The sequence below is a fragment of the Nicotiana tabacum genome, chromosome 24 (genome assembly GCF_000715075.1).
Source record: "Nicotiana tabacum cultivar K326 chromosome 24, ASM71507v2, whole genome shotgun sequence".
Taxonomy (NCBI): Eukaryota; Viridiplantae; Streptophyta; class Magnoliopsida; order Solanales; family Solanaceae; genus Nicotiana; species Nicotiana tabacum.
Genome location: NC_134103.1, coordinates 110,551,589 through 110,579,013, shown reverse-complemented (window position 1 = coordinate 110,579,013; position 27,425 = coordinate 110,551,589). Strand labels below are relative to the sequence as shown.

The 27,425-nt window shown below is 35.8% G+C and overlaps 3 protein-coding genes across 9 annotated transcripts; 1 reads left to right on the top strand and 2 right to left on the bottom strand.

The window, feature by feature from the left end:
- Positions 1 to 1,522: 1,522 nt before the first annotated feature.
- Positions 1,523 to 7,898, top strand: LOC107781476 (uncharacterized). Of its 6 annotated transcripts, none has more exons than XM_016602180.2 (8): positions 1,523 to 1,659; positions 2,381 to 2,500; positions 4,199 to 4,304; positions 4,802 to 4,975; positions 6,550 to 7,038; positions 7,118 to 7,186; positions 7,280 to 7,356; positions 7,544 to 7,898. In XM_016602180.2, the coding sequence occupies exons 2-7, from the start codon at positions 2,453 to 2,455 to the stop codon at positions 7,339 to 7,341; spliced, it is 948 nt and encodes a 315-aa protein (XP_016457666.1). In that variant the 5' UTR covers positions 1,523 to 1,659; positions 2,381 to 2,452; the 3' UTR covers positions 7,342 to 7,356; positions 7,544 to 7,898. The 6 variants fall into 6 exon arrangements, with proteins under 6 accessions (XP_016457666.1, XP_016457665.1, XP_016457663.1 ...); XM_016602179.2 differs by having other exon boundaries at positions 7,118 to 7,204; XM_016602177.2 differs by having other exon boundaries at positions 7,118 to 7,204; positions 7,277 to 7,356.
- Positions 7,899 to 7,999: 101 nt separating this feature from the next.
- Positions 8,000 to 16,596, bottom strand: LOC107781475 (cystathionine beta-lyase, chloroplastic-like). Of its 2 annotated transcripts, none has more exons than XM_016602175.2 (13): positions 16,441 to 16,596; positions 15,573 to 15,735; positions 15,327 to 15,475; positions 14,786 to 14,856; positions 14,609 to 14,700; positions 14,262 to 14,349; positions 14,074 to 14,185; positions 13,857 to 13,953; positions 13,689 to 13,770; positions 12,952 to 13,069; positions 11,402 to 11,509; positions 11,182 to 11,284; positions 8,000 to 8,423 (listed from the first exon to the last, which is right to left on the bottom strand). In XM_016602175.2, the coding sequence occupies exons 1-13, from the start codon at positions 16,507 to 16,509 to the stop codon at positions 8,248 to 8,250; spliced, it is 1,428 nt and encodes a 475-aa protein (XP_016457661.1). In that variant the 5' UTR covers positions 16,510 to 16,596; the 3' UTR covers positions 8,000 to 8,247. The 2 variants fall into 2 exon arrangements, with proteins under 2 accessions (XP_016457661.1, XP_016457662.1); XM_016602176.2 differs by having other exon boundaries at positions 16,343 to 16,462.
- Positions 16,597 to 17,750: 1,154 nt separating this feature from the next.
- Positions 17,751 to 26,510, bottom strand: LOC107781478 (condensin-1 complex subunit CAP-D2-like). Its single transcript, XM_016602184.2, has 16 exons — positions 26,228 to 26,510; positions 25,426 to 25,775; positions 24,885 to 25,045; positions 23,600 to 24,788; positions 23,299 to 23,490; positions 21,719 to 22,360; positions 21,447 to 21,623; positions 20,900 to 20,967; positions 20,586 to 20,808; positions 20,404 to 20,503; positions 20,117 to 20,232; positions 19,983 to 20,040; positions 19,113 to 19,264; positions 18,803 to 19,004; positions 18,117 to 18,275; positions 17,751 to 18,042 (listed from the first exon to the last, which is right to left on the bottom strand). Exons 1-16 carry the CDS (start codon positions 26,373 to 26,375, stop codon positions 17,942 to 17,944), a joined length of 4,038 nt encoding a protein of 1,345 aa, XP_016457670.2. The 5' UTR covers positions 26,376 to 26,510; the 3' UTR covers positions 17,751 to 17,941.
- Between the last annotated feature and the right edge of the window lie 915 nt (positions 26,511 to 27,425).

Genomic DNA, 27,425 nt, shown 5'->3' with positions numbered 1-27,425 from the left:
TTAATTAGGACTAATCAAACTAGATTGAACTGGAACTTGTTTTAAGTCTAGGTATAATGAGTTTTAATGAGATCATTTCGTCACCAAATTAAAAGCTAGAATTTTGGTCACAAAAAAATGACATTAACCTCTCTGTTTTTACATGCCACATATTTGATTGAGAAAAAAGGGGCGAAATTAAAAAATAGTCAGATTTACAAGTGGTAATTGAAAAATAGCCACAGTTTTAAAAAGTAATCAAAATTTAGCCATTTTTCATGTAAAGATAAATCTGAACGAAAATACTGTTCAAAATCCGGAAAATATTCCAGCATAATATACTGGAGTTCCAACACAATATACTGGTCCAACATAATATGCTGGAAGTTCATACACATGTGCTCCAATCTCCATTATATTATGCTGTAACTTTTCGTGTATTGGAGTTCCAGCATAATATGCTGGAAGTTCATACATATGTGCACCAATCTCCGGTATATTATGCTGGAATTTTCAGTATTGGAGCAAAATAATGACTTTGCAAACGATTGGCTATTTTTCAATTACCAGTCCAAAAACTGGCTAGTACGTGCTATTTTCAAGAAAAAAAATAGTAGTATTTGTTTGACTTGTATATAGTTGTTTCCGTTGAAGCGGGATACTCCAATTAAGCTTGCTCTTTAGTAAATAGTAATGAGAATTTTTTTAAAGTAATAATTATAAAGTTAATGTGAAACAAACACATCATACTACCCTTCGGGGCAGCACCTTGTGCTGTTTCGTTCCGTTGTTACGACAACAACAATAATCCAGTATAATCTCACTAATGGGGTCTGGGGAAGGTAGTTTGTACGCATACCAGGACAGCACTTCGTTCTGTTTCGTTCCCTTGTTACAACAACAACAACAACAACAACCCAGTACTATCCCACTAGTGGGGTCTGGGGAGGGGCAGCACCTTGTGCTGTTTCGTTCCGTTGTTACGACAACAACAACAATCCAGTATAATCTCACTAGTGGGGTCTGGGGAAGGTAGTTTGTACGCAGACCAGGACAACACCTCGTTCTGTTTTGTTCCCTTGTTACAACAACAACAACAACCCAGTACTATCCCACTAGTGGGGTCTGGGGAGGGTAGTTTGTACGCAAACCACTAGTGGGGTCTGGGGAGGGTAGTTTGTACGCAGACCTTACCCCTACCCAGGGATAGAGAAGTTGTTTCCAATAGACGCTCGGCTCCCTCCCTCCAAGAATTCCCCACCTTGCTCTTGGGGTGACTCGAACTCACAACCTCTTGGTTGGAAGTAGAGAGTGTTCCCCACTAGAGCAACCCACTCTTGTCAAATTTCTAACTTAATGGACTATCAAAATTATGACATATAGTCCTCCGAATACTTCGACTCTTTTGTCCTCATTTTCTTTTGATGTGTTTCCAACTGTTTATAATTTGGAATATCGGGGTCGATTTATAATAGAAAATTTTAACAAGTTTGGTACCAAATAAGGAAAAAATAGAACAAGTGGGTATTAAATAGGAATGTTTTATAATAATGGGGGTTAAAAGACAACAATAATTGAAGATTCTGGTCTTTCCATGATCTCTTCAAACAAAGAGAAAAGCGAGGGAGACAACTGCGAAGCACGATATTGAATGACCGCTGAGCTGATTATATATTTTAGGTAATTTGACCAATAACTCCTTCTTTTAAATTTATTTTCTTTGAAGAAATAGGTTTCTGTGTTTTTTTTCTCTGCGTAATTAACATGAATTGGTTCAATTATATTGATTTAGTTAATTTTCAGCTGCTTGAAATTATTTGTGTTGTAAATCTTCTGGAACAAACCTTGTGCTTTTTTAGTGAAATTATCTAAATAGAAACAAACAAATATTCCAAAAATCATAAAATAGTTATAGTGGAAAAAGCTTGTAAGTTTCTTCTTGACTCTTTTAAAAGCTTCATAGTTTTTTGTTTTTTTTTTTTGGTTAAAAGTTTTTTTTTTTGGCCAAAGGTGATTTTGGCCAAAAAAATTGAGGTGTTTGGCCAGCTTTTAGAAGGAAAAAAAAAAGTATTTTTGAGGAGAAGCAGAAGCATTTTTTGAGAAACAGAAAAAATGTAGATTTTCTAGAAAAATACGAAGCATTTTTTTAAAGCTTGGTCAAACACTAATTGCTGCTCAGAAGTGTTTTTCAAATTAATTAGTCAAACACAAGCTGATTCTCACAAAAAGTATTTTTTTGAAAAGCACTTTTGAAAAAAGCACTTCTCAAAATAAGTAAATTTTACAAGCTTGACCAAACAGGCTATTATTCTGCGATTAGGAAAGCTGTCTTTTTTTATTTAAAAAAATGGTTATTTGGTAATTTTGAGTATTTAATACTTAGTTTACTTTATGTTATCAGGTGATATCAATTATTTTGTATATTTGATAGCAAGAAGTGGATCAGAGCTTTTTCAGTATTGAAAGATTGAAAATGTCTGAGGGGGAGGTTAAAAAGGTCTCACGTCAAGATATACAACTGGTAAGCATTGAGCTTAAATCATTGGTTTTACGTATTGGTTGTATAAATCATTTAAATGGAGAAACATGTTTAAGACGAAGTAGTGTAGAACACAATGGAAGAAAATATAGCATGCATTTGTATGTTTGAGCTTATATGTTAGGTATTTGATTGCACTTTAGTGCTTAGATAGAAACACCCTTTGTAGTAGCAACTCTTTCAGTTAATTCGGATTAAGGTACTTCAATCCCTCGAGAAGCTTTTGCTAACTGTGCATTTCCATAAACTTGCGTCTTCTTAATTGAAGAGACTGCCAGAATATGTAAGCAAGGCTATTAATTGGAACTTTCTTCCTTAGTTTAATGTGGATGCCTAGGCAGGGGCGGAGCTACAAAATCAGGTACGGGTCCCATTTGCTTTTGCTTAGATCCTGTATTAGTATTAGAAAATTCATTAAATATGTGTGAATATACCCGGTACTAAAAGGAGTTATGGGTTCGGTGGAAAGTTCAAAACTCATAAACTTCGATTTCTGGCTCTGCCTCTATGCTAGGTTGTGCTTGTGATTATTGTTTAAAAGCCACATACCATCGCCCTTTCAGTCAGTTGTGATAAACCTACAATTAGATCAGTTAATGATAACCTGAATCATCTGCTTGAAAGGAAGTATTTGATGACCCTTTTTTTGTTGTTGTTGATAAGCACTGTGGTTAATGATGTGAGCAGCAAGAGGGACTTGATGTTGTATGGAGTCCTAATAATCCCGTAGAAACATATAATGTTCTGTCAGCTCGAGATTCCTATCATGAAGTTTGTGATCCTGTAAATTCATGACTCGTTGATGAATGATTCTAGATAGTTGTTACGATAGAGGAGATGCCGCTCCTTTTCTTTTTTCTCCCTTGGAACATATAGACTTTAGATTCAGAAAACACAGTAGTCTCAGTGCACAACTTGTTAACTGTCAATGGTTATAATAAGGAAGATGTTCATGTAACTTATCCAAATAAAAGGAATGATTTCAAGTAATATATCATACAAGTCAACAATTAGAAGACATGATTCCAGTTAAAAGGGTAGAAAAGAAATGTGGACTTTTGCTTCCCTTTTGAAGATGTAATCTAAATTATGATACAACAACAACAAACCCAGTGCAATCCCACACGTAAGCTAAATTATGATAGAGAACAGTAATCTCCTTATGGACCCACCAAGTGCTAGTTAACGTTTTTTTGAATTTCCAGAGGAATCTATCAAAGAGCAGTATTGCAATGTTCTGATAGACCTAGCCAATTGCTTGTAACTTTTTTGCGGAATTCTTCTCAGAGATGGAATTCTGAGGCCTAGCTTAGATGTTCTATGTGTTAGGTGCTGATGCAGTTAATACTTCCAAATCTGTTATAGGTTTCTAGTTCTGTGTTTGCAGCGTCACCATTCATGACTTGCAATTATGGTTGCTTTTTAGCTGATCTTCTGCTATTAGGTTTGTGTTGTTATAATTAGAAATTTGGAACGCTAACTGTTGGTGGTGTGGCATAACTTTTGCATCCTTAAGTTCATTCTTACAGGTTAAGAGTAGGACTTGCACAATTGTGAAGTTCTTCCTTGTTGTATAATTGCACTGGGTTTGTTGTTGTTGTTGTTGTTGTTCCTTCTTGTATAATTGCTGGAATTCCGCATGCCTTAGTCTCTTCTAATACTGAGCTTCTTTGATTTCAGGTACAAAATCTGATAGAAAGATGTCTACAGCTTTACATGAACCAGGAGGAAGTTGTCAAAACCCTCTTACATCAAGCAAAGATTGAGCCTGGTTTCACCGAGCTTGGTTCGTCCTTTCTCATCCCAACTTCTTATTCCTACGTTTTGCCTATAAGAAGCTAGCAGAGTACCATATCTATACAGAGATAATTTTGGTATTCAATGACGTGCAGATTGACCTGATATATACTTTTTTTTTTAATAAGGTAAATTCTGACCTGATATATACTTAAACTAGTATTCAATGACCACGAAAAAAAGAACTACAAATGTCATCCTGTTATCAGAATTGATCCAATGAAGATGACAGAATTGTTAGAAGATCATTTCTTTCTTTCACTGAGAAGCAATCTTTCACCTACTTCTATTTCAAAGAAAGAATTAGTAACTAGAGGAACCAACTTTCAAGCTGAAGTGTGATACAAATGAGATATCTGAATTTCTTTTGTTTGATTCACTTGGTCAATCTTTCATTTCTCAAGATGTGTAAGCAACGTGTGTTATCTATATTCTCCATGTGTATCTCGCGGAAGAGATGAATCTGATATCTAGATGTTTTTCCAGTGTGGCAGAAGCTTGAAGAAGAAAACCCGGAATTTTTCCGGGCATATCATTTAAGGTTGATGTTGAAGGATCAAATAGAGAGATTCAATGTTTTGCTTGAGAGACAGGTTGATGCAATGCAGATGTATCCAACTGGATCAGTTCCCATGTCTAATGGATCTCAGATTCGACAAAGTAAGGCATAATATCTTAGATTGCCATGTTGATCTTCCTAGAGATAATTATTCTACTGCCTTTTTCTTTTCAATTGCATAATAAAATTCATGATGGATTCCCACCAAGCCCAACATATATTTTTTTTAAAATTCTTTATTTGCGTTTACATGCTTTCTATTAGAATTCTGTCTTTAAATTTTTAGAAAAATAATTGGCTCATTATGTGCCGACTGCCATCGGTTGTTGTGAGTTGTGTCTGGCATCGCTCGTGGCGGCTGATGGCTTTTGGCAACGGAACGGCGAGGCCTCGTGCAAGTAGCGCCGCAAGGTGCCGTGCGCAAGTTTTAGAATGAATATCTATGGGAAAGGTTTAAGCCATGAAAATGGCTGAGAAAAATGTGAATTTTGCAAATGGTTGTGGGGCGTGTATATTACAAATGAAAAAAGGAAAATTCTAAGAGGACGTCTTCTTGTTCTGAGACTGAGTACTCGTTGAGTATGGAAATGTGATGGAGTTGATTGCCGGATTTTGATGCGTAAATGACATAGAAATCTGATAGAAATAGTGGAAGCAAGAGATGAAAAGCAGGCTTCTCCTCACCATAGCATAAGTTTTCATTTGATGCCTTAGGATTTATTTGCAATGTCATAAACCTCTGCATATACTTCTTTCTCCATTTAATAAAACCTACACAAACAAGAATTAGGCTCTTTAATTCAAGTTTGCCTTGATCAGGGTCAGTTATATATTTATGCTAAATCTAGTTTTCATTTTGAACTGTGGACCTTATGTGCTTTGCTTCTTGCTTAAAGGAGCATTGTTTTTTTTTTTTTCCTCTTCAATTCTAACAATACTGCATCTTAAGGTGGCTTTAATCCCTCACTTCACACACGGCAAAGATATGAGTAGCTTGTCCTCAAGCTTCAATCTTTTAATTATGGATTACAAAGAAATCTAACCAACAGATCACAAAGTGTATAAAGTTGAAATCTGTGGTTCATCTTATTCTTTTCGAAAAATGGTCAACAGCAGCATTATAATCTCCTATGAAGTTTAAAGGAGATGTTGTAAGTGATGGATGTGGTATTCCGTTGAAATTTGATGTGTACTCATGTGGACAGGACCAATTCCATTCTGATATTAAATGTACCAAGGGAAGTGTTTCTGTATTCTGTTTTTTTTTTTCTGAACTAAGTGAGGTGTTTGTATTATGTTCCTGCTTTTTTCCTTAGGCTGAAGAAGCAGATCCTAGTATGCATACATCATTCTACCTCAACTTTATTTAGTAATTTCAGGTTCTTAGAATAGTTAAACCGTCGTTCCCTATTTTCTTTGTTGATTATTTGCTTACTTCTGCTTCCTGCTTTCCCATAGTTCATAGATTGTACTACATTAGCTTTTCTACTTATGTTGTTTGGATTCAGCCAGAAGGAAGTGTAGTACAAATTTGCATATTTATCAATATGTTATTCTCTGAAGTGTGGTGCAACACTGATATTAAATAATTTCATGCTTGATTATGCAACCGTTTCATTAGTGAATTGTTGAATAAGTAAATGAAGGTTATCTGATGGCTATTACACATTTACAGTCCCACAGAACTCAACATGTCAAACAACAGATCATACTGGACCTAATGTGAAGCGTGAGAATGTGCACCAGACTGTTAATGCCAATTTATCTCATGTATATACTAACGGTGCGTCCTCGCTCCAACCATGTATGCAAACTGCTGCTGATGTGTCTGCTCATGCAAGAAGAATTGATGCATCCTCAAACATGCTATTGGCTCAGAGCTCAAATTCGGGAATGCTGCAAGGGGTGAGAGGGGAGATGATCAAGTCAGAAGCTGGTTATTCAGGCAATTTACCATTCCTGTATGGTACCGAGACAAATATCCTCGAAGCTCATCCTGGAATTACGGATCCATCTGTTTCATCTTTCAGCAGTGTAGAATCAAATTCACAACCAGTAAATGAGACTGTATTGGATGCTGATACATCTTCATTTGGTTTCTTGGGGCAGATTCCTCGAAACTTTAGTTTGTCAGACTTAACAGCTGACTTTTCTAACAGTTCTGGTTTGTGCCTGCCCTCTCTTTTGGGTTAATATTTGTCTCAAATGCACATTCTAATGCTTTGAATTTCTGTTATTTGTAGATATTTTGGAGAGCTATTCTGGATCAGCCTACCTGGCAACGGATGTTAACAATTTCCTGGATCCACAAGGTCGGAGAGAATATCATGGTTAGTTGTGTTGCATCTGTTGGTTCCATTAACCTGGTAAACAAGTAGTTAAACCAATGCCTCATATTTTAGCAGACATTAAAAGGTTGGATGCTATATCTGAAGGCTTGAGCTTCGAAGATTTTGCCAGTGATTGAATGAACATTCAGATGGTACTATTTTGTCCCGAATTTAAAATTATCCATTTCGGAAGTATAGTTTGCAGGATTACACCAGCTTAATGTCAATAGCTGAGAAATTTGTGATTTGTTCTGTATTTGTTGTTAAATACTTACAGTTACCAATTCCAACACGCGCTCGTTGTTGACATTTTCTCTTTTTTATGGTTGTTTGTTGCAGGTGCAATTGCTTAGAAAAGTTTTGTAAATAGGATTGTGAAAAGAGAAAATGATTTGACCCCTTTGAATGCATTAGTTGGTCACTTTCAAGATAATTATTTAATCATTATGGTTGACATGCCTGTTGTTCTGGGATAAGCAGGAAATAAGTTAAGCAAAAAGCTCTTGGAAGTTGGTTCTCCTGCTTAATCCTAAAAATAAAACGTTGTTGCAAGTTTTGTTTATATGGTCGTGATTAATAAGATCTGATGTTTGTATTTAGTTTCTTTTTTTTTTTCAAAAGAAAGGTTTGATGTAATATCTTCTCTAAGGATGAATTATGTTTCTCCTTAAACATCTGAGAAAATTTTTATGTCCGTACTATCCATCTCAAATTAAAGAATCTACTTCGGACGAAAAAGATGGTATGCTTCAAGAGTTGCACCAATTGCCAACCAAAGGTGTAGAAACAACAAAATGGATTAACAACATGCCATTAATTCATTACCTTTAGCTGTCAACTCTTAATTTTGGCCAAAAAATCAAACTTAAAAAATCCAAAGAGTAACAAAATTGATTACACGAGTAGCAGGATTGGTCGATGTCAATGACATTTTGACTAACCTGCAATATGCAATTCATCCATGAGAAGAATTGATGCAACAGGCACTACAATTGAAAGTACAGTTTAAGGTTGGATTGATTCCACAAGCTTAAATTAATCTTTTATGCTGGCCCAGTCCTGAGAGCATAGTCTAAATCATCTATCAAATCATTGACATCTTCAATCCCAACAGAAATTCGAACTAAATCCTCAGTAAGACCTCTAGCCTCTCGTACTTCAACAGGTATGCTCGCATGGGACATGAAACAAGGCAAGCTTATAAGTGACTTGACACTTCCTGCAAATTTGAGGACAATACAACAACGTTTGAGTAGTGACAAAGGAAAATGTAAATGCGAGAATCAAAAATGCCCCTAAGGTATTGAAAATGGCTCAATTTTGTCCTCCTTCCACCTATTGGGCCATAAATGCCCTTAACGTTAGTTTTTGTCATAGAAATGCCCTTTACACTAACTGCTGAGTTTTTGACCAAGTGAGATTTTTAAAATACATGTGGCACTATTCTATTGGTTTGTATTTAAGGATAATTTTATTAGATCCGTCCCGTAGATTTAACCCAGATTTCTAAGATAGAAATCTTCATCTCTTGTTAATTATTAACACAAATTTCGCATCAGCCTCAGATTGTCCACAATCCATACGCAGGCAAGGCCAAGAAGAAAGACATTATCCTTTGAGACAATTTTACAAATACCTTGCAGGGAGATTGATTCATTGCGGATTTTCTTGACACAAATTTCGTCAGATTTTTCATAGTTTCCGAACTTGTAAATATATTTGAATACCAAAATTAGGATTTTTACAGTGTCCTGCTAATTTTTCTTGGTTAATTTAAAGCTTCAAGGGTGGCACCATATATGAGTTGTAGACTAAAAAGAAAAACAGAGCAAAGTCACTAAAGGAAGTGTCGAAAATTTTTCATGTCATTAGTATGCTGATTCAACCCTCTATAGCCAATCTTTCGAATTCTTTATTCAAAGCTCATCTTTATCTTCAGTTTAGTTAATTTATATTTGTCAAGTGAGACTTCACTTTCTAAACCCATTTATAATATATTTTTATGAGGGTATAATAATAAGTTTTGTAGTGTAATTAAAGTATACAAAACTTGTAGTTTTGAGAATTTTTTTTTCTTGGGTCTGCTCCAAGTATCAGTTCTCGGCTTCAAGTTTCCTTTTTTTTTTGTAGCTTTGTGTGGTGTTCTATCAAAGGATGAATTTTTGTTTGTTAATATACCTGTTTACTATTCAGGAACTAAGTTGATGTATTTGAAAGCTTGATTAATCCGTTGATTTGTAAGCGTTATGTATAACAAGAATTTAGCCATGGCTGATATACCAAGTCTATAACTAATCAACTTCTGGAGTTCTAGGGAGGAACCAAGCAAAAGAACAAAAAGATTTGTTCTATACATGTTGATTGTGGTAAAAGAGATTGATGGGTTTAAACTTTAATGAGAAAGAGTTGGGAGAAAAACAAAGAGATACAGACGACGAGTTGATTTGGAGGAGAAATAGTTGGACATTGGAGCTGTTGAGAAGAAGATAAATGTCTGATGGGGCGGGTTAAATATTTAGGGCAGACACAGGTTTAAGAAAAATTAGCCTTAAATATGAACCAATAGAATAGTGCCATATCTATTTTTACAAAACCTCACATGGTCAATAAGTCAACAGTTAGTGTGAAGGGCATTTTTAAGACAAAAAGTAACGTGAAGAGCAATTATGGCGCAATAGCTGGAAGGAGGGCAAAATTGAGCCATTTTCAATACCTTAGGGGCATTTATGGCCCTTTTCCGTATAATAAATGGCATCAATGTACGCATAGTTTTGAATTAAAGATGAAGCAAAGGATCTTGACTAGCAAGAACACAAGAGGTCATTTGATGAATCATTTGCGTCACTCTGTACCATTGTCTTGTGAATCGCAAGTTCAAGTGGGTTAAATGTACAAAAAACAAATTGTTTTTCCCGGAATTTTTTTGATGAAGAATTGTTTTTCCCGGAATTATGACAAATATGAATAAAAGTAGGCTGGAATTATAAATGACACAAAAAGATCTTTTCTAGCATGAAGGCAACATCAATTTGATGAATCATTGACGTCACTCTGCACCATTATCCCGTGGACTGCAGGTTCAAGTGTGAAAAGCGCACAAAGTCATTTTCGTTTTCCATGCGGATGTTCGCATGCATGAGTTATTTACAATTATGACTATACAGATTAAAGCTGGAATTTTGATTCCCAGCTTATTTTCCTAAAGACAACCAGAAGACCTAATTAGTTGAGAAGGCAGAGTTCTCTTTCCTCTGCTATCAATAATAAGGAATGCCAGGCTGCCGTTAAGGTAGCTCACCCAGCTCAACAATAGAAATCCCTGCAGTTCAGTCACCCGCGGCTAATTCAATTCACTCTTCTTGAAGCTCTCATACATTTATCTCTCTTTCCATTGGAAGAGTTCTACGGATAGCAAAAAATCCTTGAGTCAAGTTGGATATCAAGCAGTCCAATGTACCTTCTCCTTGTCTTTCCCTATGCTTCTTATTGGTAATTATGTCTCCTTTATTGCTGTTGTGCAAAGGCATATTACCCATGGTTCCCATCTTTCTGCCTAGCCCATTCTTTTTTCTTTTTTCTTTTTTCTTTTTTTTTTTGAAGAAAATAATTGATAACAAATAATTGGGGGTGTTCCGAGAAACGAACCCGGGAACATTGTTTTGGTACTTTTACCTAGCCCATTGTTACGGTGTATTATTTCACGTGGTAGTCAAAAGGCAACACTGTTTTGGTACTTCTCACTAATCCATCTATTCTACACAGTAGGAGCAGACACAACAGAGAATACCCAATTTCTGGGATGAGGTTTTCAGCCTCTAATGGAACATGGTTTCTGTTTTACCAACACAATTTGCATGTATACTTTTATCCAAAGGGAAAAGAGACATAAAGCTGACGTCTTTAAGAAATTGTATGTTTTGATAGGAAAAAAGTGATCGTACTATTGAAAGAAGTAATTGATATAAGATGAAACTAACCGAAACTGACAGTAATGCTGAAGTATTTGGTAGCTTCAGCCACATGCTTAGAGAGCGCCAAAGAACCTGTCAGAAAGCTCAGCACCGATCCTGCACCCCTGGCCTGTAAGTTGATCAACATTTCAGATATATATCTCTCAAGGGAAGCTTTCAGGTCAGGACACCTGACAACCATAGTGCTTCAGTTCAAAATTCCCCCAAAATTCACATGTTTAAATACCTGAGAAAAGTGCAAAGATCTCCCCGGATGGTCTGGAAGACCTGCATAGTTGACCTTCTTCACCCGTGGATGGGAAGATAGAAATTCAGCAATTTTCTGAGCATTTTCCTGCCGGATATTGAAATTATTTTATTAAAACTCAAACCACCAAACTGAGGAAATAATGATGATGATTTCAAACATGCACCTCCAAGCATACATATGTAACGCCAACAGAATCTTTTAAAAACTGAGCATATTTTGCTTTTAACGGCAAGTGGTTGCTTTTGGGGATCCATACGAACTTAGCAAAAGATAGGACACAATAGAAGAAATAGATCTACATAGAAGATGCATATTAGTTGAGAGTATGTTTTAGACATTAGCACATTTACGGTACGTAATATGCTTTCTAGGAGAGGTTGAGCCTTTATGAGATTTATACATTTAGAAAAATGTACAGTACTTCAAATACTTTTTATTTATATTTGCATAATATTGGAATGAGACAATTCAAATGGAGAAACGTGATTAATGAGGATTCATATAGCTGGCCCCAACTTGCTTGGGACTAAGACGTAGTTGTCGTCGTCAAAGAAATTGTATAAACCACCTCATCTAAAAGTTTAACGATGAGAAATAGCACTTCTATTTATATATATCATAACATGCCCCTCATTGTGGGTCGTTCTTTTCCATTGACCAACAACAACAACAACAATATACCCAGTGTAGTCCCACAAGTGGGGTCTGGGAAGGGTAGTGTGTACGCAGACCTTACCCCTACCTTTAAGAAGGTAGAGAGGCACTGGGTATGTTCTGATAGGTGTGAGTGTGTGAGTGAGACTCTACCTGCCTCTAATACCATGCTGAATGTGAATCACCTCATCTAGAAGTTTAAGCTATTAGAGGTAACACTTTTCTTTGTTTAATTGCATCATAGCACGCCATCTCACGTCTAGGCCAAAATCTCTTGGTAGGCCAGGCCCGTGAAAAAGAAAAAAGTGACAAGAGTCGAACTCAGAACCTTTATCTACTTTGATACCATTTTTAATTTTGTAAAGCGCCACATTTAAAAGCTTAATCTACCATAGATGAGATACTCTTGTTCAATTGATTATGTCGTAACAAGTAAATTACAGGTAGCAACTAAGTTAGGCAAAGAAAGGGACAGAAGGGGAAAAGTAATTAATTCTCATACTACTCGTCTGTCTTCAATTAAACACAAAATAAAGCTAAATGGAAAAATAAAAAGACTTGTCAGGCTTTCTAATTTCACAGTTGACAAAAGTTCAGAAATAACCATTTTTGCAATCTCAGCACTTGATTAAGATAAACTACTGTTTGCATCACCTCATCATGGCTAAATTTAATAGAGAGGAGAACACGGTAACTGAACTTTACAAACCAGCATAACTTCTCTGAACCATGTAAAGTTGAAGATGCAATAGTGTGCATGCCATAGTAATAAGAGATTAAGAAAGCACAGGAAGGCATAGAATGTTTCTAGAAAGAGTGGGGGGGACGATTAGTTACACCACAAAAGAAAGAAAAGCAAAATAAAATTATACCTGTTGTTTTTCAACGCGAAGAGCCATTGTTTTGATCCCTCTTAAACAAAGCCAACAATCAAATGGTGCTAACCCTGCACCTTCAGAATTTTGTAGGAAGTATATCTTCTTCGCCAAGCTGGTTTATAGGAAAATTTATAAGCACATTACCGAATGGGACACTTGAGATGTCTAAGAGAAACGAGGCATCAGACATCATTTACTTTCAATACTTTATACATATAACTGTAAATTTGCAGATATAGTTTTGTCAAAGAACTAATCTTTTAAACTTCATGTTCAATTATAAGGACAGCAGCTACCTATAGTAGTATGAAGGCTCACGCTCGGGCCTCAGTGAAGGCCCTTAATCCAGGTCCAAAGTATAGGATGAAAAGTTTCAAGATTCCATTTCAAAAAAGGAAAATATGCAAGACTATTATCCTTTACATCCTCTTAAAGCAGTCCAAAGAGAATAGAAACCTTATTTATATAAGGGGAAAGGAAAAGGAAGCATGATTTATCAGCATTTGCTACCTATTGTAGAACAATTCTAGAGTTTCACTATGGGTAACTTATTCATCACAATATAAACCGTTAATGCGATAGATACTTATGAGCTGAGGTTCACTACAGTCAAGCTCCTAATGTGATAAATGGTTTTGGCCAAGGAAAAACGAGTGAAGAAGAACACTGAGGATAAACAACCATAATATTAGAATAAATCAAAATATGAAACATATATGAAGTGTTTAAACCTTTCTCCTCTGACAGCAAGTACACCAGCCATGAGATCACTATGACCAGAAATGAACTTAGTAGCTGAATGCATCACAATATCTGCAAAAGCATGGACAAGTAAACTAGTATCACATGCATGTTGATGGAGAATGTTCCAGTTAGCGGAAGAAGTATTTGAATGATACCTGCTCCAAGCTCCAAAGGATGGGACAATACTGGGGACATAATGCTGTTATCTACCAGCACAAGAGCCCCGTGAGCATGAGCTATCTTGGCTATTTTCTGGATATAATCAGAAGAAAGAAAAGTATGAGACAGGTCATTATATCACTATCGATCGGCTATGGTAAAAACAGAGAATTGTACGTGCATAATCTACATATGCCACTGCCAATTACCCACACGAATATCACAAATTTGTTGACGGGGATTGGTTGGACTCTCCAGCCAAACAAGCTTTGTCTGTGGTTTAATTGCAGAGGCAACCTCATCTACATTAGTTGTATCCACTCGCCTGTACAATAAGGTGACAATCAAAATTATAACAACCTAATTGAAAACTAAGCTACCTCAAGAAAAGAGATACCAACTTGACCAGAATCCCGGCTCTTGGAACTACTTGTGACAGCAGCCGGTCCGAACCACCATATATGTCATCCCCGGCAACAATCTCCTCACCTATAACACATCAACAGATTTCAAGATATTCTTTTGCAAACTATCATTAGCTAGCAGAGATGTCAAGAAAGAAAATACTAGCATGAAACAAATGAAGATACAATGTCTCAACCAACAAGAAAGTATAACCATATCCAATGAGTACAACAAACTAAGAAGAAGAAGAGGTGCTAATGAAGTTTGTTGCATAATTTATCTGACATACACATGCTCGGTCATTTTTATGCAAATGCTTCGCGTGTATGATTTTTATGTATACCAGTTTGAAGAAGACGAGTTACAGCAGCCAAGGCGGCCATTCCACTGGTAAAGCAAAATGCTCGATCTGCTTTCTCAAGCTTTGCAAGTAGCCTGAAAATTTTTAAAGGTGGTAATGGTAATGATAACAATAATGTTAACTTCCAATTAATAGCAGTATGCACACAGTTTGACATACTTTTCCAATACATCCCTTGTTGGATTTCCACTCCGAGTATAATCATATTGACCATTTTCAGTTGCCGAAGGCTGCAGAAGGATGTAGAGATAATTAGGGTTGAGACAAGCTTTTTGTTACCTATGCCTATGAAGCAAAGAACTTTAACTTTAAGGTTGTTGATTAGAGGCTGAACTCTCTTGCTGAAGGCTGAATCAACTAACCAATGTGATGAGACAATTGAAGCAACACGAAGTTTGCGACAGATATTCTACACAATGGAAGCAACACAAAGCATGTAATACTAGCTTTCCATTCTTATTTTCATGTGATAATATTTGCAAATTGCTACATGTCTTGATCCAGTATATCGGACAAAACCACCAAATGTTGTGACGATAATTACACATCAGATAAAGATAGTTAAAACAAGTAACTAAGGAACATTGTTAGCAAGATGGCACTGTCAAAATTCTTCCGAAGGAAGTTGCTGTACAAAATAATGCAGCTTCACAATGTAGTATGAAATTGCATTCCACTACCAAGGTATCTTCAAACTTACTTGCTTAAACGTAGACGTTTGATACAAGGGGGTACTTAAGGCACCATAAGGATCAAACTCGTTACTGAAGTTCATCAACATTGTTGAAACACTTGGCTCTTTTGCTTCCCTAGCCTCCACTCGAGGAGGCAGTTCCACTACCCCATTCTCTGCCATAAATCAATATGCACAATTTAGTTCTAAAATTGTACTAACCAAATAAACAAAACTCATTTACCCTCGTATACAAATTGATTTGTTACAAACCATCAAAGCATTCAGCAACACTGTCAACCAAAGTTGATGAAGTGAGATCCATCTCTTTGTCTATCGAGCAATTCAATTCGAATTTCTTTTCCATTAGAGTTCCCTTCACATTGAAGATTGCTTTGCACCCAAATGCCACTTCAAAATTTCCAGGTAATTTACCCTACACAATAGCACAACCTTCCATAAGAAGCAAAATTTCGCCACTTGCTTGGCTGCTCAACAAATATGAGAAAGAGCAATCTACTACATTTCGTCATCTAAGTTTGGCGGGGTAAAGGTTCAAAAACAACAAGAAGATGATGCCTTAGCTTAAACAAGTGCTTTACTTTGACCCAAAAATATCTCAGGAAAAAGAGAAAGAAAATATTTTGAAATTACTTTATATTACACATTCTTTATGTTTCCCAGAAGAAAAATTAGAAAGGCCCAAAAAAGCAAAACAGTTGTATGAAGCTCATAGAAGCATAAAGATAATAACTTTTCACTTTCTCAGGCTATAATTGCTCTTCTTTATGTTCCCACAAGAAAATTAGAGAGCCCCAATAAGCATAAAAAATTATGTGAAGCTCATAGAATCATAAAGATATTAACTTTTCAATTTCTCAGGGTTAAATTTCTCTACTTTATACATTGTTTATGCTTCCCGGAGGAAAATTATGGAGCCCCAATAAGCAAAACAATTCTGTGAAGCTCTAGAAGCATAAAAAAATTATAAAAATCATAACTTTATTCAATTTCTGAAGCCTAAATTGAGTGTAGAAAACAACCCAGTTCTAGATTTGTCTAATTATTCTTTCTGCCAATGATTTGTCCACCAAAAATGGAAAAAAGATTTTGGGTAACAGGGGCAGGGGCAGGCACTTACATGGGTGTTTTGGTAGGTAGGCAGAGCGGTGAAGGGCTGCTTGAGAGACACAGAATATGACATTTTCATAAATTGTCTTCTTTCTCAATAAGGACTGAAAAAATGTAATTTTTGCTAATATATATGCCAAAACTTTTGTTAGTCTTTACAGGAGCTATTTTTTCTTCTTGTGTGTGAATATTTTTAGTTTTAAAGAAAATTTTGTATTTAATATTTACTTGAGAAGTACTATAAATCATAAACTTTTTGCATTTAAAAATTTAAATAAATTTCTTTGTTTGACTCAATATTGATAAAATTCGTGTCAAATGAGTTAGATAGAGTAGTAAGTTATTTGTTTAATGTGTAAAATTACCCCACACACACAAAGAAAAAGTACGAATAAAGAAGGGTATAATCACATTAGTGAAACTTATTTTTAAAGAAAATATCGTGATTCTCATTTTTCGATCTTACAATTAAGTTTTAAATTTATTGTAATTTATCATTGATGATCATGATCTTAAGTTACTTTTGTTCTACACGGAACATAAATGATGATATACTAGGCAACTGCCCTGATTTTGAACAAATTATTATACTTCTCTACTATTTTTTTTCCATTTATACATGGAAAATAAATACTTTTCAATGCTTGTGTCATACTATGCTATATTATTGGCACAATAAATGATTTAGATAATGATCTTTTTTTTATTTTATTAACTATGATCTACTAGTAGGAATAATTTTATTTTTTTTACACTTGACTATCTCGTGATAAAAGACACGCTAATTTGAAATTTTGAACAGGTTTCATAATTCTTTCTATAAGATAAAAAGAAAAATAATTTCTCATATTCTATGAGTAAACGTTAACCTTTTTGATGGTCTATTAGGAATATCTTTAAAACTTCCACTTCAATAGATCTAACTCAAGCATGAATACACTACACTACACGTCTTCCAAATGTCAATTAGGTATCTTTAGAATGACCATTTCTTTTTGTGCTCAATGTCTTAAGTTTTCTGGCAGAGCTCAAGTTCATAGTTCCAGAAGAAAAAATATTTGAACACCGAACGTTTACACCAACTCAATTAATGCACATTCTCATCTTACTTCTATCACTAGCCATAATAAATTGATATCGTTTGGTACAAACACCGCATGTGAATAAGTTTTCGCTTTGCTAGAGCAAGGAAGTCCTTTTACTTATTATTCTTTTAGTGAGAAAGCAAAAAAATGACTAACATATGTGGAAAAGCAAGTTATCAAACAATGGAGAATTGAGTCTGCATATGATGCATAGAATTGCCTCAGAGTCTCCATAGAACACAAGCCACAAACTGAATATTGCATATTTATCAGGAAAATGATCCAAAATATGGTTAGGCTCACAGACAAGGGCAAAGAGAAAGACATTTACTATCAACAAAGTTAGCATAAGAACATGTGTCAGGAATGTCAACTGCCCTGAATAAAATGAAAATGCACAGAAGAGTCTAATTCTAAGAGGGTGGATTAGCTCCTACGGCTGGACCTCGTGGTTCTTCTAGTGGAAGTATAAGTTTCAAGGTTTTGATCACTTTTACTGCTGTTTTTGGCCCTGGATCTATAGGCACCTGCAAATATTCAAGTGTTAGTTTTCACCACGTCGGAAAAAAAGTTGTGAAAGGACATAGGACATGTGAGGGACCTCGGGGGCGACTTATAGGAGATTGAACTTCATTTTCATCAATTGCTGAATCAGTCACCTCACTGGAAGCATGAGAATTTGCTTCCGACTCAGCAGATATTGGTTCCGAAGGTGAACATTCTGTTTGCCCTTCCGTTGATGGATCAGTGACTTCAGAATCTGTTCCATGATTAAGAAAACTAAGTCACAGAAAATTCAAGAGAATGAAATAAGGCATTGTTGCCCCTTCCCATCATAGATCATCAGAAATGGAACAGATACGACGATTCTGGACCATGTTAGCTTCGTTCATTTTACATATACCCCTCCCCACTCCTATAGCTCCAGCTTTCTTGCCAAAATTACTTTAAAGCTTTTTCACAAGCATCTACATCATAGATATATCAAATTCTGGAAACTCCCATCATAAATTTTTAATTAGATTGTAAAAAGTTACAAGTGAAGGATCAGCTATTTATATAAAGTACTACCACGTAAGGTTTTGTTCAGAGCTACTACCTCCTCTACATTGTTTTTAAGTTCTTTCGAGGAATAAAAACATAAATGACCTGTATATAATTAAAGAGACGAGCATGAAGCTCTGGTGCCCTCCTCCGTAAAAAAGTTGAATTGGAAATAAGAACCTTGTAAATAAAACAAAAAAAGTAATAACTGAATGAACAGGAAATAGACTTGAAGAAGTCTACCTTCAGTAATTTCAGATTCACCGATTTCATCTTCTTTGGTTTCAGTCACCACGATGCTCTCCAAGCTCTCCACTTTCTGTTGATGGCTTTGAGCATTTTTGGCAGTAAGTTCTTGTTCCTTCCTCTCTATGTGGAACTTATTCAGCTTTTCCGCAAACTCATCAATGCATGATTTGAGTTCAGGTTTAGCAAACTTCTTCCCCTAATTGAAGACATTCAAACAGGCAAATAATGGTTTAACACAGTGAAATGCATTCCGAATAACTGCCAAATACTAGTCTAAGCCTTGTGATGCTACAGCAAATCTTACCTTGCTGATAATAGTTCGAAAATTATCCATCACAGAGTCTTCAGATAAGGAATGTTCATACATCTTAAACAACTCTATCAGCTTTCGCATGCTCTTGTCAGTGTATGATAGCTGAGAGAGGCAATAGGAGATGTATTCGCATAGCCTAACATCTGCATAAAAAAAGGATGTCAGCATGCAAAAGTTTCTCAAGTGATAATTGAAATAGTAATTAAAAGCTATCTATCCACTAAATCTCTCCATTTTAAGGCTCTCCTAATTATAATTTTCTTTTAAGTTCTTGTAAAGGCAATCATAATTTAGTAAGCAAGCCCGCTGTAACAGCATAGAGAGCTGATTACGAAGGCAAATATCAAATGACGCACCCACAAAGTAGTGGTACCAAATACTGAATGACTGGCAACTCCTCAATCAATCTCAAATAAGTATATCAGCCTCTTTGAAGCTCGCAGAAACCCAACTCAAACTAGACAACCGTCTTATCGTTGAAAAGCAGAGCAAGCAGGGATTATCGAGTAAAGTCTGTAAATTCTAACAATCAATGGGACGACTTGCCTAGCAATAGCAAGTGCAATTCCGGGTCGTGATTATATATATATATATATATATATATATATATATATATATATATGCAAGTACAATGGAAAACAACGGAAAGTAGAAGTAGACTAATTCTAACTAACTTCTTCAGTTTAGCACAGTGTAAACAATGTAAATTTAGAGAGCAGACAACACTATTCTTGCAAAATACAAATACCCACTACATTTTCTCTATTCTTCTACATGGTTGATCTATAATTGACAAGTTTATATCAGATCAAAGTACATAAATTCTTGGTGACAAGTCAAAACAATGTTCAGATTACATACCCGTAACTCCACTAAATCTATGGCAAAGCTTTTCGACAAGAGCTTCCATTTGCTTGTCCTAAAAATACAAATGAACATTTTAATCAATCCCATTACGAAAAAGAGCCCAAAGAAGCAAGTCAGATTCATGGTACCTTCTTAATTGAACCAATTAAAAATTGCATGATGTTGCAGAATGATTCTTCTTTCAAGTTCTGACTAGATAACTTGCCAAGGATATCTGGAAGCAGGTTATAAATAGGATTGTTCCCTGTAAACAGAAGTTAAAGAAAGAAAAAAAACAGTATTATTTGATGTGTACACACACAACATGCTACAGCAGACCAAAAGAAGCTCAACAGTAGAAAGGCTAGAAAAGAGATTAGACTGATTTACTTCTTTGTTAGCAACTGATGATAGAAAAGTTGGGTGGATATACTACCTTTCTTTGACAACTCATGAAAGAAAAGTTTGGCTAGATTTGAAATTCTTTCATCTTCATCTTCCAAACAGATGGCCATTTCATTTATGTAACCTTTCACCTAGAGATGATACGCACAAATCAAGGCGCTGAAAAACTATAACAAGAAAGCTAAATGCACATGTATGATAATCCAGCCAAACCTTCATCATGTCATTCAGTATCAGATGAGAAAGAACCAATACAGCATTCTTTCTCACAGAAACTGATGGATCTCTTAATCTTGCATACATGTGCTCTGTCCATGGCTCTAACAGATTAGGAAAACGAACTGCCAGATCTCCAAGAGCAACAGTGCAATTTGATCGAACAGTTTCAGAAGGTGCATTCTCCACAACAGTGAAAAGAAGCTGGAGATTTGCATCACTAGGAAGTTACATAGACACATGTTTTAGAATTTCTTTTCCACAAACTTAAGTAATAAAACAAGAAAACAGGAATTGAGAAAAAAGCTAACCAGAAGGCTGCATCAATTATCATAAATCGACATAATGCAAGCATTCCGGATGCTTGCAGTTCAGGGTACTGGAAGAGATATAGAAGATATATCAGTATCCACTAAATGATGCTGGATTGAGAATACTGATTAAACAATGAAGTAAACTGTCCTTGGATATATGAATAGAGTTTGGAAGGTTCTATTTTTTCCTTAGATTATTGAAACTTGTGCTGCTCTTTAAGTGCTTGATAACATATAAAATCCAAAGCCAAGGCATCCAAGTAACACATTGATAGTACATGAAACAAACATTTCACATTTGATCTCTAATGCGACTTAAAGATTATTAACTTAATCTGAACAAAAGTACATCCTTCACAGCTATGTTGCGCGGAATTCCGAGCAACATAGCTTCACAGTCAGTCGAACTACCTTAAAGATTCATACTGGTCCATCTGATTATGGAGATTCTTGTGAGTTAAATAAGGAGCAAAAATCAAAAGGGTTGATATTGTTCCGGTGTTTGAAAGCATAAAAACATAGAAAGTGTAGGTGTAACAATCACCTTCTGCATCATACTGTAATTCCTACAGAGTTTAGAAAGAAAAGGTGCGCAATAGCCAATCAAGTTTCTTTCACAGGAACCACCAGATACAATTTCTTTCTCTGCTCTTTCAGATAGTGTATCGAAGAATGCATCTTCAGAAGCTGCAAAACCTAACTCTGCATTGATACCATTATCCTGCAACAAGAAGAAGAAATATTATAATGTATTTAAAGTTGAAAATGGCTGCAGACTTCATCAAAAAGATCAATGTGCCTTAAGATCCTTTTCACCTTCTGTGCACCAGTATTATCTGTGCAATCACTCTTATCCTCAGTAACCATCTTCTCTCTTTTTGCTTTTTCTTTCTGAATCTTGCGGACCGAAAACTCAATGTAAACCAATTGGTTCATAGCTACATGGCTTACGACAAAAAGAAACCTACTGAGTTTTGTCACTTGAACTGCGGTTAGCATATTGGAGCTACCATTTTGCAGCTCATCCCCTCCACTAGAATCAAATACAGAACTAAGAGATTTCTTCACCAGATCAGCAGCCATTTTGTCAGGACACGGATGGATAGTATATATAGAAGCTATTGCTCTATCTGCAGCAGCATACCATATATGTTCAGGAAGCCAAAAGCCAGTAACTAAGCTTTCTAAGATACTAAATACACGACTTCCATTAGTGGATAACAATTTTTTCCTGTCCTCTTCAGACAGCCTCTGAATAGCAAGACATGCTGTCCTAGCAAGTAAAGGTTCCACTTTTGCCCAACGCCCAAAGCCTATGTCAATGATGTCTTGTAAGTGAGAGCTGAGAACAGCATTTGATGTTTTTGCTGCCATGCATAAAATAGATAAAGCACCACGACTTTGTTCTGCAGTTGTTCCAGCGATATTGAAACAGAAGAAATCCCATAATGCTGACAACTGCAATATTAAACGAATCACTATTAAATTTTTCCCTTAAGCTTTAAGCAAAAAATAAATAAATGGGTGAGGTATCAGATAAGTAAAGCTTATCCATTTATTATGAGGATGGGTTAATTCACATTAAATCAAAGTGAGTTGAGGAAAGGCAATATAGCTTATTGAAATCAACAGAGTTGACACTTCACAGAGATATTAAGCTTATAGCACCATGTTGGTAAATGAAGGAGCTTCTAAGACATTAACTACTCCTTGTATGAATGAGAAAAGATGACTTACTTGCCATTTTTGTCAGGTTGCAAATTTTTCTAATACAATAAATTATAAAGCCTTTGTCAAGTCTATGATAAATTGTTAGATAACCGAGCTCTTTATCAGTATCAAGTTTCAAATTATATGAAAAGATGATTCCTTCTCAAATCCTTAATTTGTTATACCGTCAAATAATCTCACATTGCCACAAAAGACATAACCGTTCCAGCAAGTCAGCAATGATTTCGGTTTAAATGTGTGAAATAACCACGTATAGTCCAATAGCAGATCATTGTTTAGGTGATTAAATCTATTAAACCTGGATAGAAGGAATAACACTTTTCGGAAAATAATGATAATCTTTAGCCCATGAATGCATATTACAAAACTTAACCCATGTCTCTCTAGCTTATATTTAACAACAATTTCTAAGGCTACTAAATCAGCAATTATCATCCAGTAAAATATACATTTTGATTTCCATTTCCTAAAAAAAAAATTCAAGAGAATTAAATTATGGCATTTTCCCTCCAAAGAAGCTCCTCAAAGTAATAAAGGCAACCATTCTACCATGCTTAAAAAAACAAATCTTACAACTTCTTGAGTCACACCTTACTAGATTTCTGATTTAGAAATTCAAAAAATGAAAAAGATTGGAATGATTTTACAGATTTGAGATTACATACTGCGCTAGTCGTTAAGTCGCCCTTGGACATTAAGGCTCCAATTAGGAATTCCAATGCAGCAAGATCTCCGATATTTGAATCTATAGCAAGATTCAAGAGATTCTTAGCAGTTTCCTCTGGATGCTTCCTAACATATATTGTAATGAAAGCATTCTCAACAGCTTCATAAATTGCTTTGTCTTGTGAAAAAACCTGCAGGTGTGCTTTATTAGGTCAAATATTTTAATAAAGCTCATTAAAAAAGCATACAATAAAGGATATTGGAATTGGCCGTGCTCCAATCATACAAAGTTAGCATTACCAGTGGCAACATTTTCTGGAGGCAGGCTTCGGAACCATCTATTTGGAACTGTCTGCATCTCATCAGCAGAAGAATTGTGTTCTCCACATCAGTGGCAGAAGATGAGGCCATTAATTGGACAAGGGTTGGCATTGTGGCAGACACACAATTGGAAAATCTCAAACCTGCCTCCAGCGATGCAACCAAGGTCCTCGTTTGCTCCAAATTCCCAACATCTGGGACAGAATCATCATCCTTCTGGCCTATCAGATCTTCCTCAGGAGGCAAGAAGCTGTCGGTCAGACTATTATCCTGTTCCTTGTTCATCCCTTCACCCACATTGTGGACCTCGCCATCTCCATTACTAGTTTCATCAAAGGAAGGCAATCCATCCAAAACACTTGTTGACTGAGCCTTCGGTCCTAGGTCATCTAACTTTTTCTTGTATTGTTTTAAGGTTGCTTCAAAAGATGCTGCTCGAAGCTGGGGTCCAAAGGGATTGTGCTGCAACATTATAATAAGTAGATTGAGTGCAGATTTTCTGACAATTGCACTCTTATCCTCTAACCTCCCAGCTGCTACTGCTGCAACCTCATTCCACATGCCTATCGAAACTGAATGCTCTTCACATAATTCAGCCCAGACCTGAAGCACTCGACTCCTTGTATAGGCTGACACATCCCTGCAACGTTCCAACAAGATTTCTAACATGGCCTGTTTAGTTCGGAGACGAATGGATTTAGAACTCACTTCAAATTCAGTGTCATCAAAAGCCTTCATGACCAACTTACCCAACACCCCAACAAGAGCATTTCTTATTTTATAAGATTCACCTCCAAAATGTGGGATTAATAAGCCAATATTAGTTGAGACCAACTTAGGCATTTTATCAGCGAGCTCTACAAGAAAGCGCCCAACATTTTCAGACCCTACAGTATCCTTCACATAATCTTTCGGGCTTGTCCTCCCTATCTCTCTGATAAGAGAAGAAGCCACGCTACCATCAGCATACTTCTTCTCAGCCCAAGCAACTGCATCAGCCAAATGAGAAACTGCAAAATCATATTTGTGAACCAGGTGCAAAATTGAAGCACATGATTGTGCAGCATAGTGGTATTTGGTAGCACATGTCCCAATTATGCGAGTCAAGGCATCTTTTGCATCTGAATCTTTTAAGACTGCCACATTCTCAAATATCGAAAAAGCATTTCTACAGCAAACCACATCATCAGATTTGGTTAGTATTTGATCCACCAATAGAGAATCACAAAAAAACAAAAACAAAAACAAAAACAAAAGCCCTTACCTCACAATGAAGGACAAGTAATTTTCATCAGGGTCTGATGATCCAAAGAGCAATGAGAGGTTGATCTCTAATGAATTTGCAACCAAATTCAGTATCCTTGCCCTTTGTGGCTCCCAATTCCACGTACTGACAAGTTGCTTCTTCCGACTACTAGCAACAACCTAAACCAACCAACCGTACTCTCAATTGCCCTCCAAATTTCAGTATAATACAAAAAGGAACATATACTTCCAAAGAAGGGCTATAATGGAAATAAATACACACAGGACATCACAAAATCAACTATGCTCAAATTCTACTAGAGTCCCTTGAGAAATCACCTAAGTTACAACCATTAATATAACAGCCTCACTTCAATCATTTATACTCCTATCAACTACACATGCAAATTCCAATATTCCATTACAAGCAAGAAGAGACACTCATACATGCGGTTGTAAAATCAGTAAATTCATCACAACTAAATCAAAATAGTCCACCCTCGTGAACATGCTACATGCATCAAACATACACACACAATAAGATAAAGAAAGGAGTTTACTTTTATTTTGTTGTTAGAACTAGAGTTGGACTCTTCAATGAGCAAAATATGAATGAGGAAGAAAGTGTAAATCTTGAAAGCATTTCGATATGATGCCACTCGATCAGCAAGTGAACGCTCATCCTCCTCCTCAATTTCATTAGCATTTCCATCCTTTTGCTGAGACACCCTCAAGAGTGAATCCACAGTAGGGAGCAGTACGCTGAGATTGGACCTAAGAGACTCCACCAGATTGAGCTTACAACCAGGAGTAAGGCAAGCAAACTCCTTCACCAATGAATACACGCGATCAAACACTTCCTGCTCCTCCACGCAGAATAGCTCTTTGTCAGATAGGTCGAAGGAGACGTCTGTTTACACAAAAACAACAACAACTCAGTCCCAAACAAGTTGGAGTCGGCTATATAATTCCTCACTTCTCCATTTAAGCGCAACTCATGTCATGTCAAAAACAATTTGATTTTCTTTTTTAAAAAATTGAAGATTTAGAGAAACAAGTCGGGAAATAGAAAAAGAATGAGAACCCAGTTAGAAAAAAAAACATGAGAACCCAGTTAGAAAAAAAAAACATGAGAACCCAGTTGAAAAAGTTTTAAAAAAAGATGAGAATCCAGTTGAAAATTTGAAACAAGAATGAGAAACGAGTTGAAAGAATGGAGAAACCAATGAGAACCCATTTGAATTAAAAAAAATTGAAGTAGGAAATGAGAACCCTCAATTGTAAAATTCAAAAAAAAAAAAACAATAGGAAAAATTGGAAAAACGAACGAAAATTTAGTATCCAATATGGGGAAAAACTGACCTTTGACGAACTCTTCTAATTGAGAAGGAGGGAAAGTGGTGAGTGAAGTGGGATTTTGAACAATGAGGCGATTGCTATCAGTGTCGGAGTCTTCCATTTCCTCTTCCAGAGAATGTAAATTTTGGGGAAATATGAAAGATGGAGCCATTTAAGAGTGAGGGTTTGAAGATTTCTGAGTAGAGAAAGAAGGTGGGATTTCCTGATCTGTTTTTGAACTGAGAAAGTTCACACTGAAAGATGAGAGAGGGGTGGGGGAGTTTGAAATGGAAAATGTGAGTGTATGAGAGCGGGAAGAGGAAAGGCACAAAATTATTTGAGCTTTTACTCAAAATGGACTAATTATTTGTTCATATTTTGTGTTGCGGCCTTTCTCCGGATCTCACGCATAACGAGAGTTTAGTGTACCATTTTGACCTTTTTTCGATATAATTAATTTTAAAATTATTTGTACCATAATTTTTTTTGTAATATTTTCATATCATATTCAGCATGAAATAATATTTTTTGAATTAACTTATCTTTGAACAAAACAATCAAATAGAAAGTCATATTTAACACGTAATTTCGTTATTATTTAATCTCGAATTATAAGTTTACATTATAATTAATAATTTTCGCAGACCAAACATCTCTATTTTCCCGCAATACTCCTAACTAAGTGTTACGTCTAGTCTTCTATAACTAAATAATTTTACGTCTTTTATGTTCGCCCTCCCCCACCCTTTAGGGGTCGTTCGGTTACATAAATTCAGAATTGTATTTATCCGCAGTTTGGTTATTTATATTGCAAACATCTAATTTTGAACATAATTAATTTCTCCTAAAGTATATATTTGTTGCCAAATTTTAGCTATTTTTCATTATTTTTCTTGACTAATTGTATTTTGGTTGCATCATTAATTGACAAAAGTCCAAAAAAATATTTTCTTTTACATATGTATTTTAGCTTATATCTTAAAATTAATAGTAATAATATACCAAAAGATTTTTCTTTTTATTTGTGTATTTTTAGAATTAATTAGTGGTAGAAGAGAAATTAAGGTGATAGGGCTGTTTTGTCCGAGGGTTCAGGTGAAATTGAGCCAAGTTTGACAATGCGAAGGCCCGAAATTCAATACAATCTGGTAGGGGTGTATATGGACCGGTTTAGTTCGATTTTAACTAACTATATCAGTTTGGATTGGTTCGGTTTTGTCGA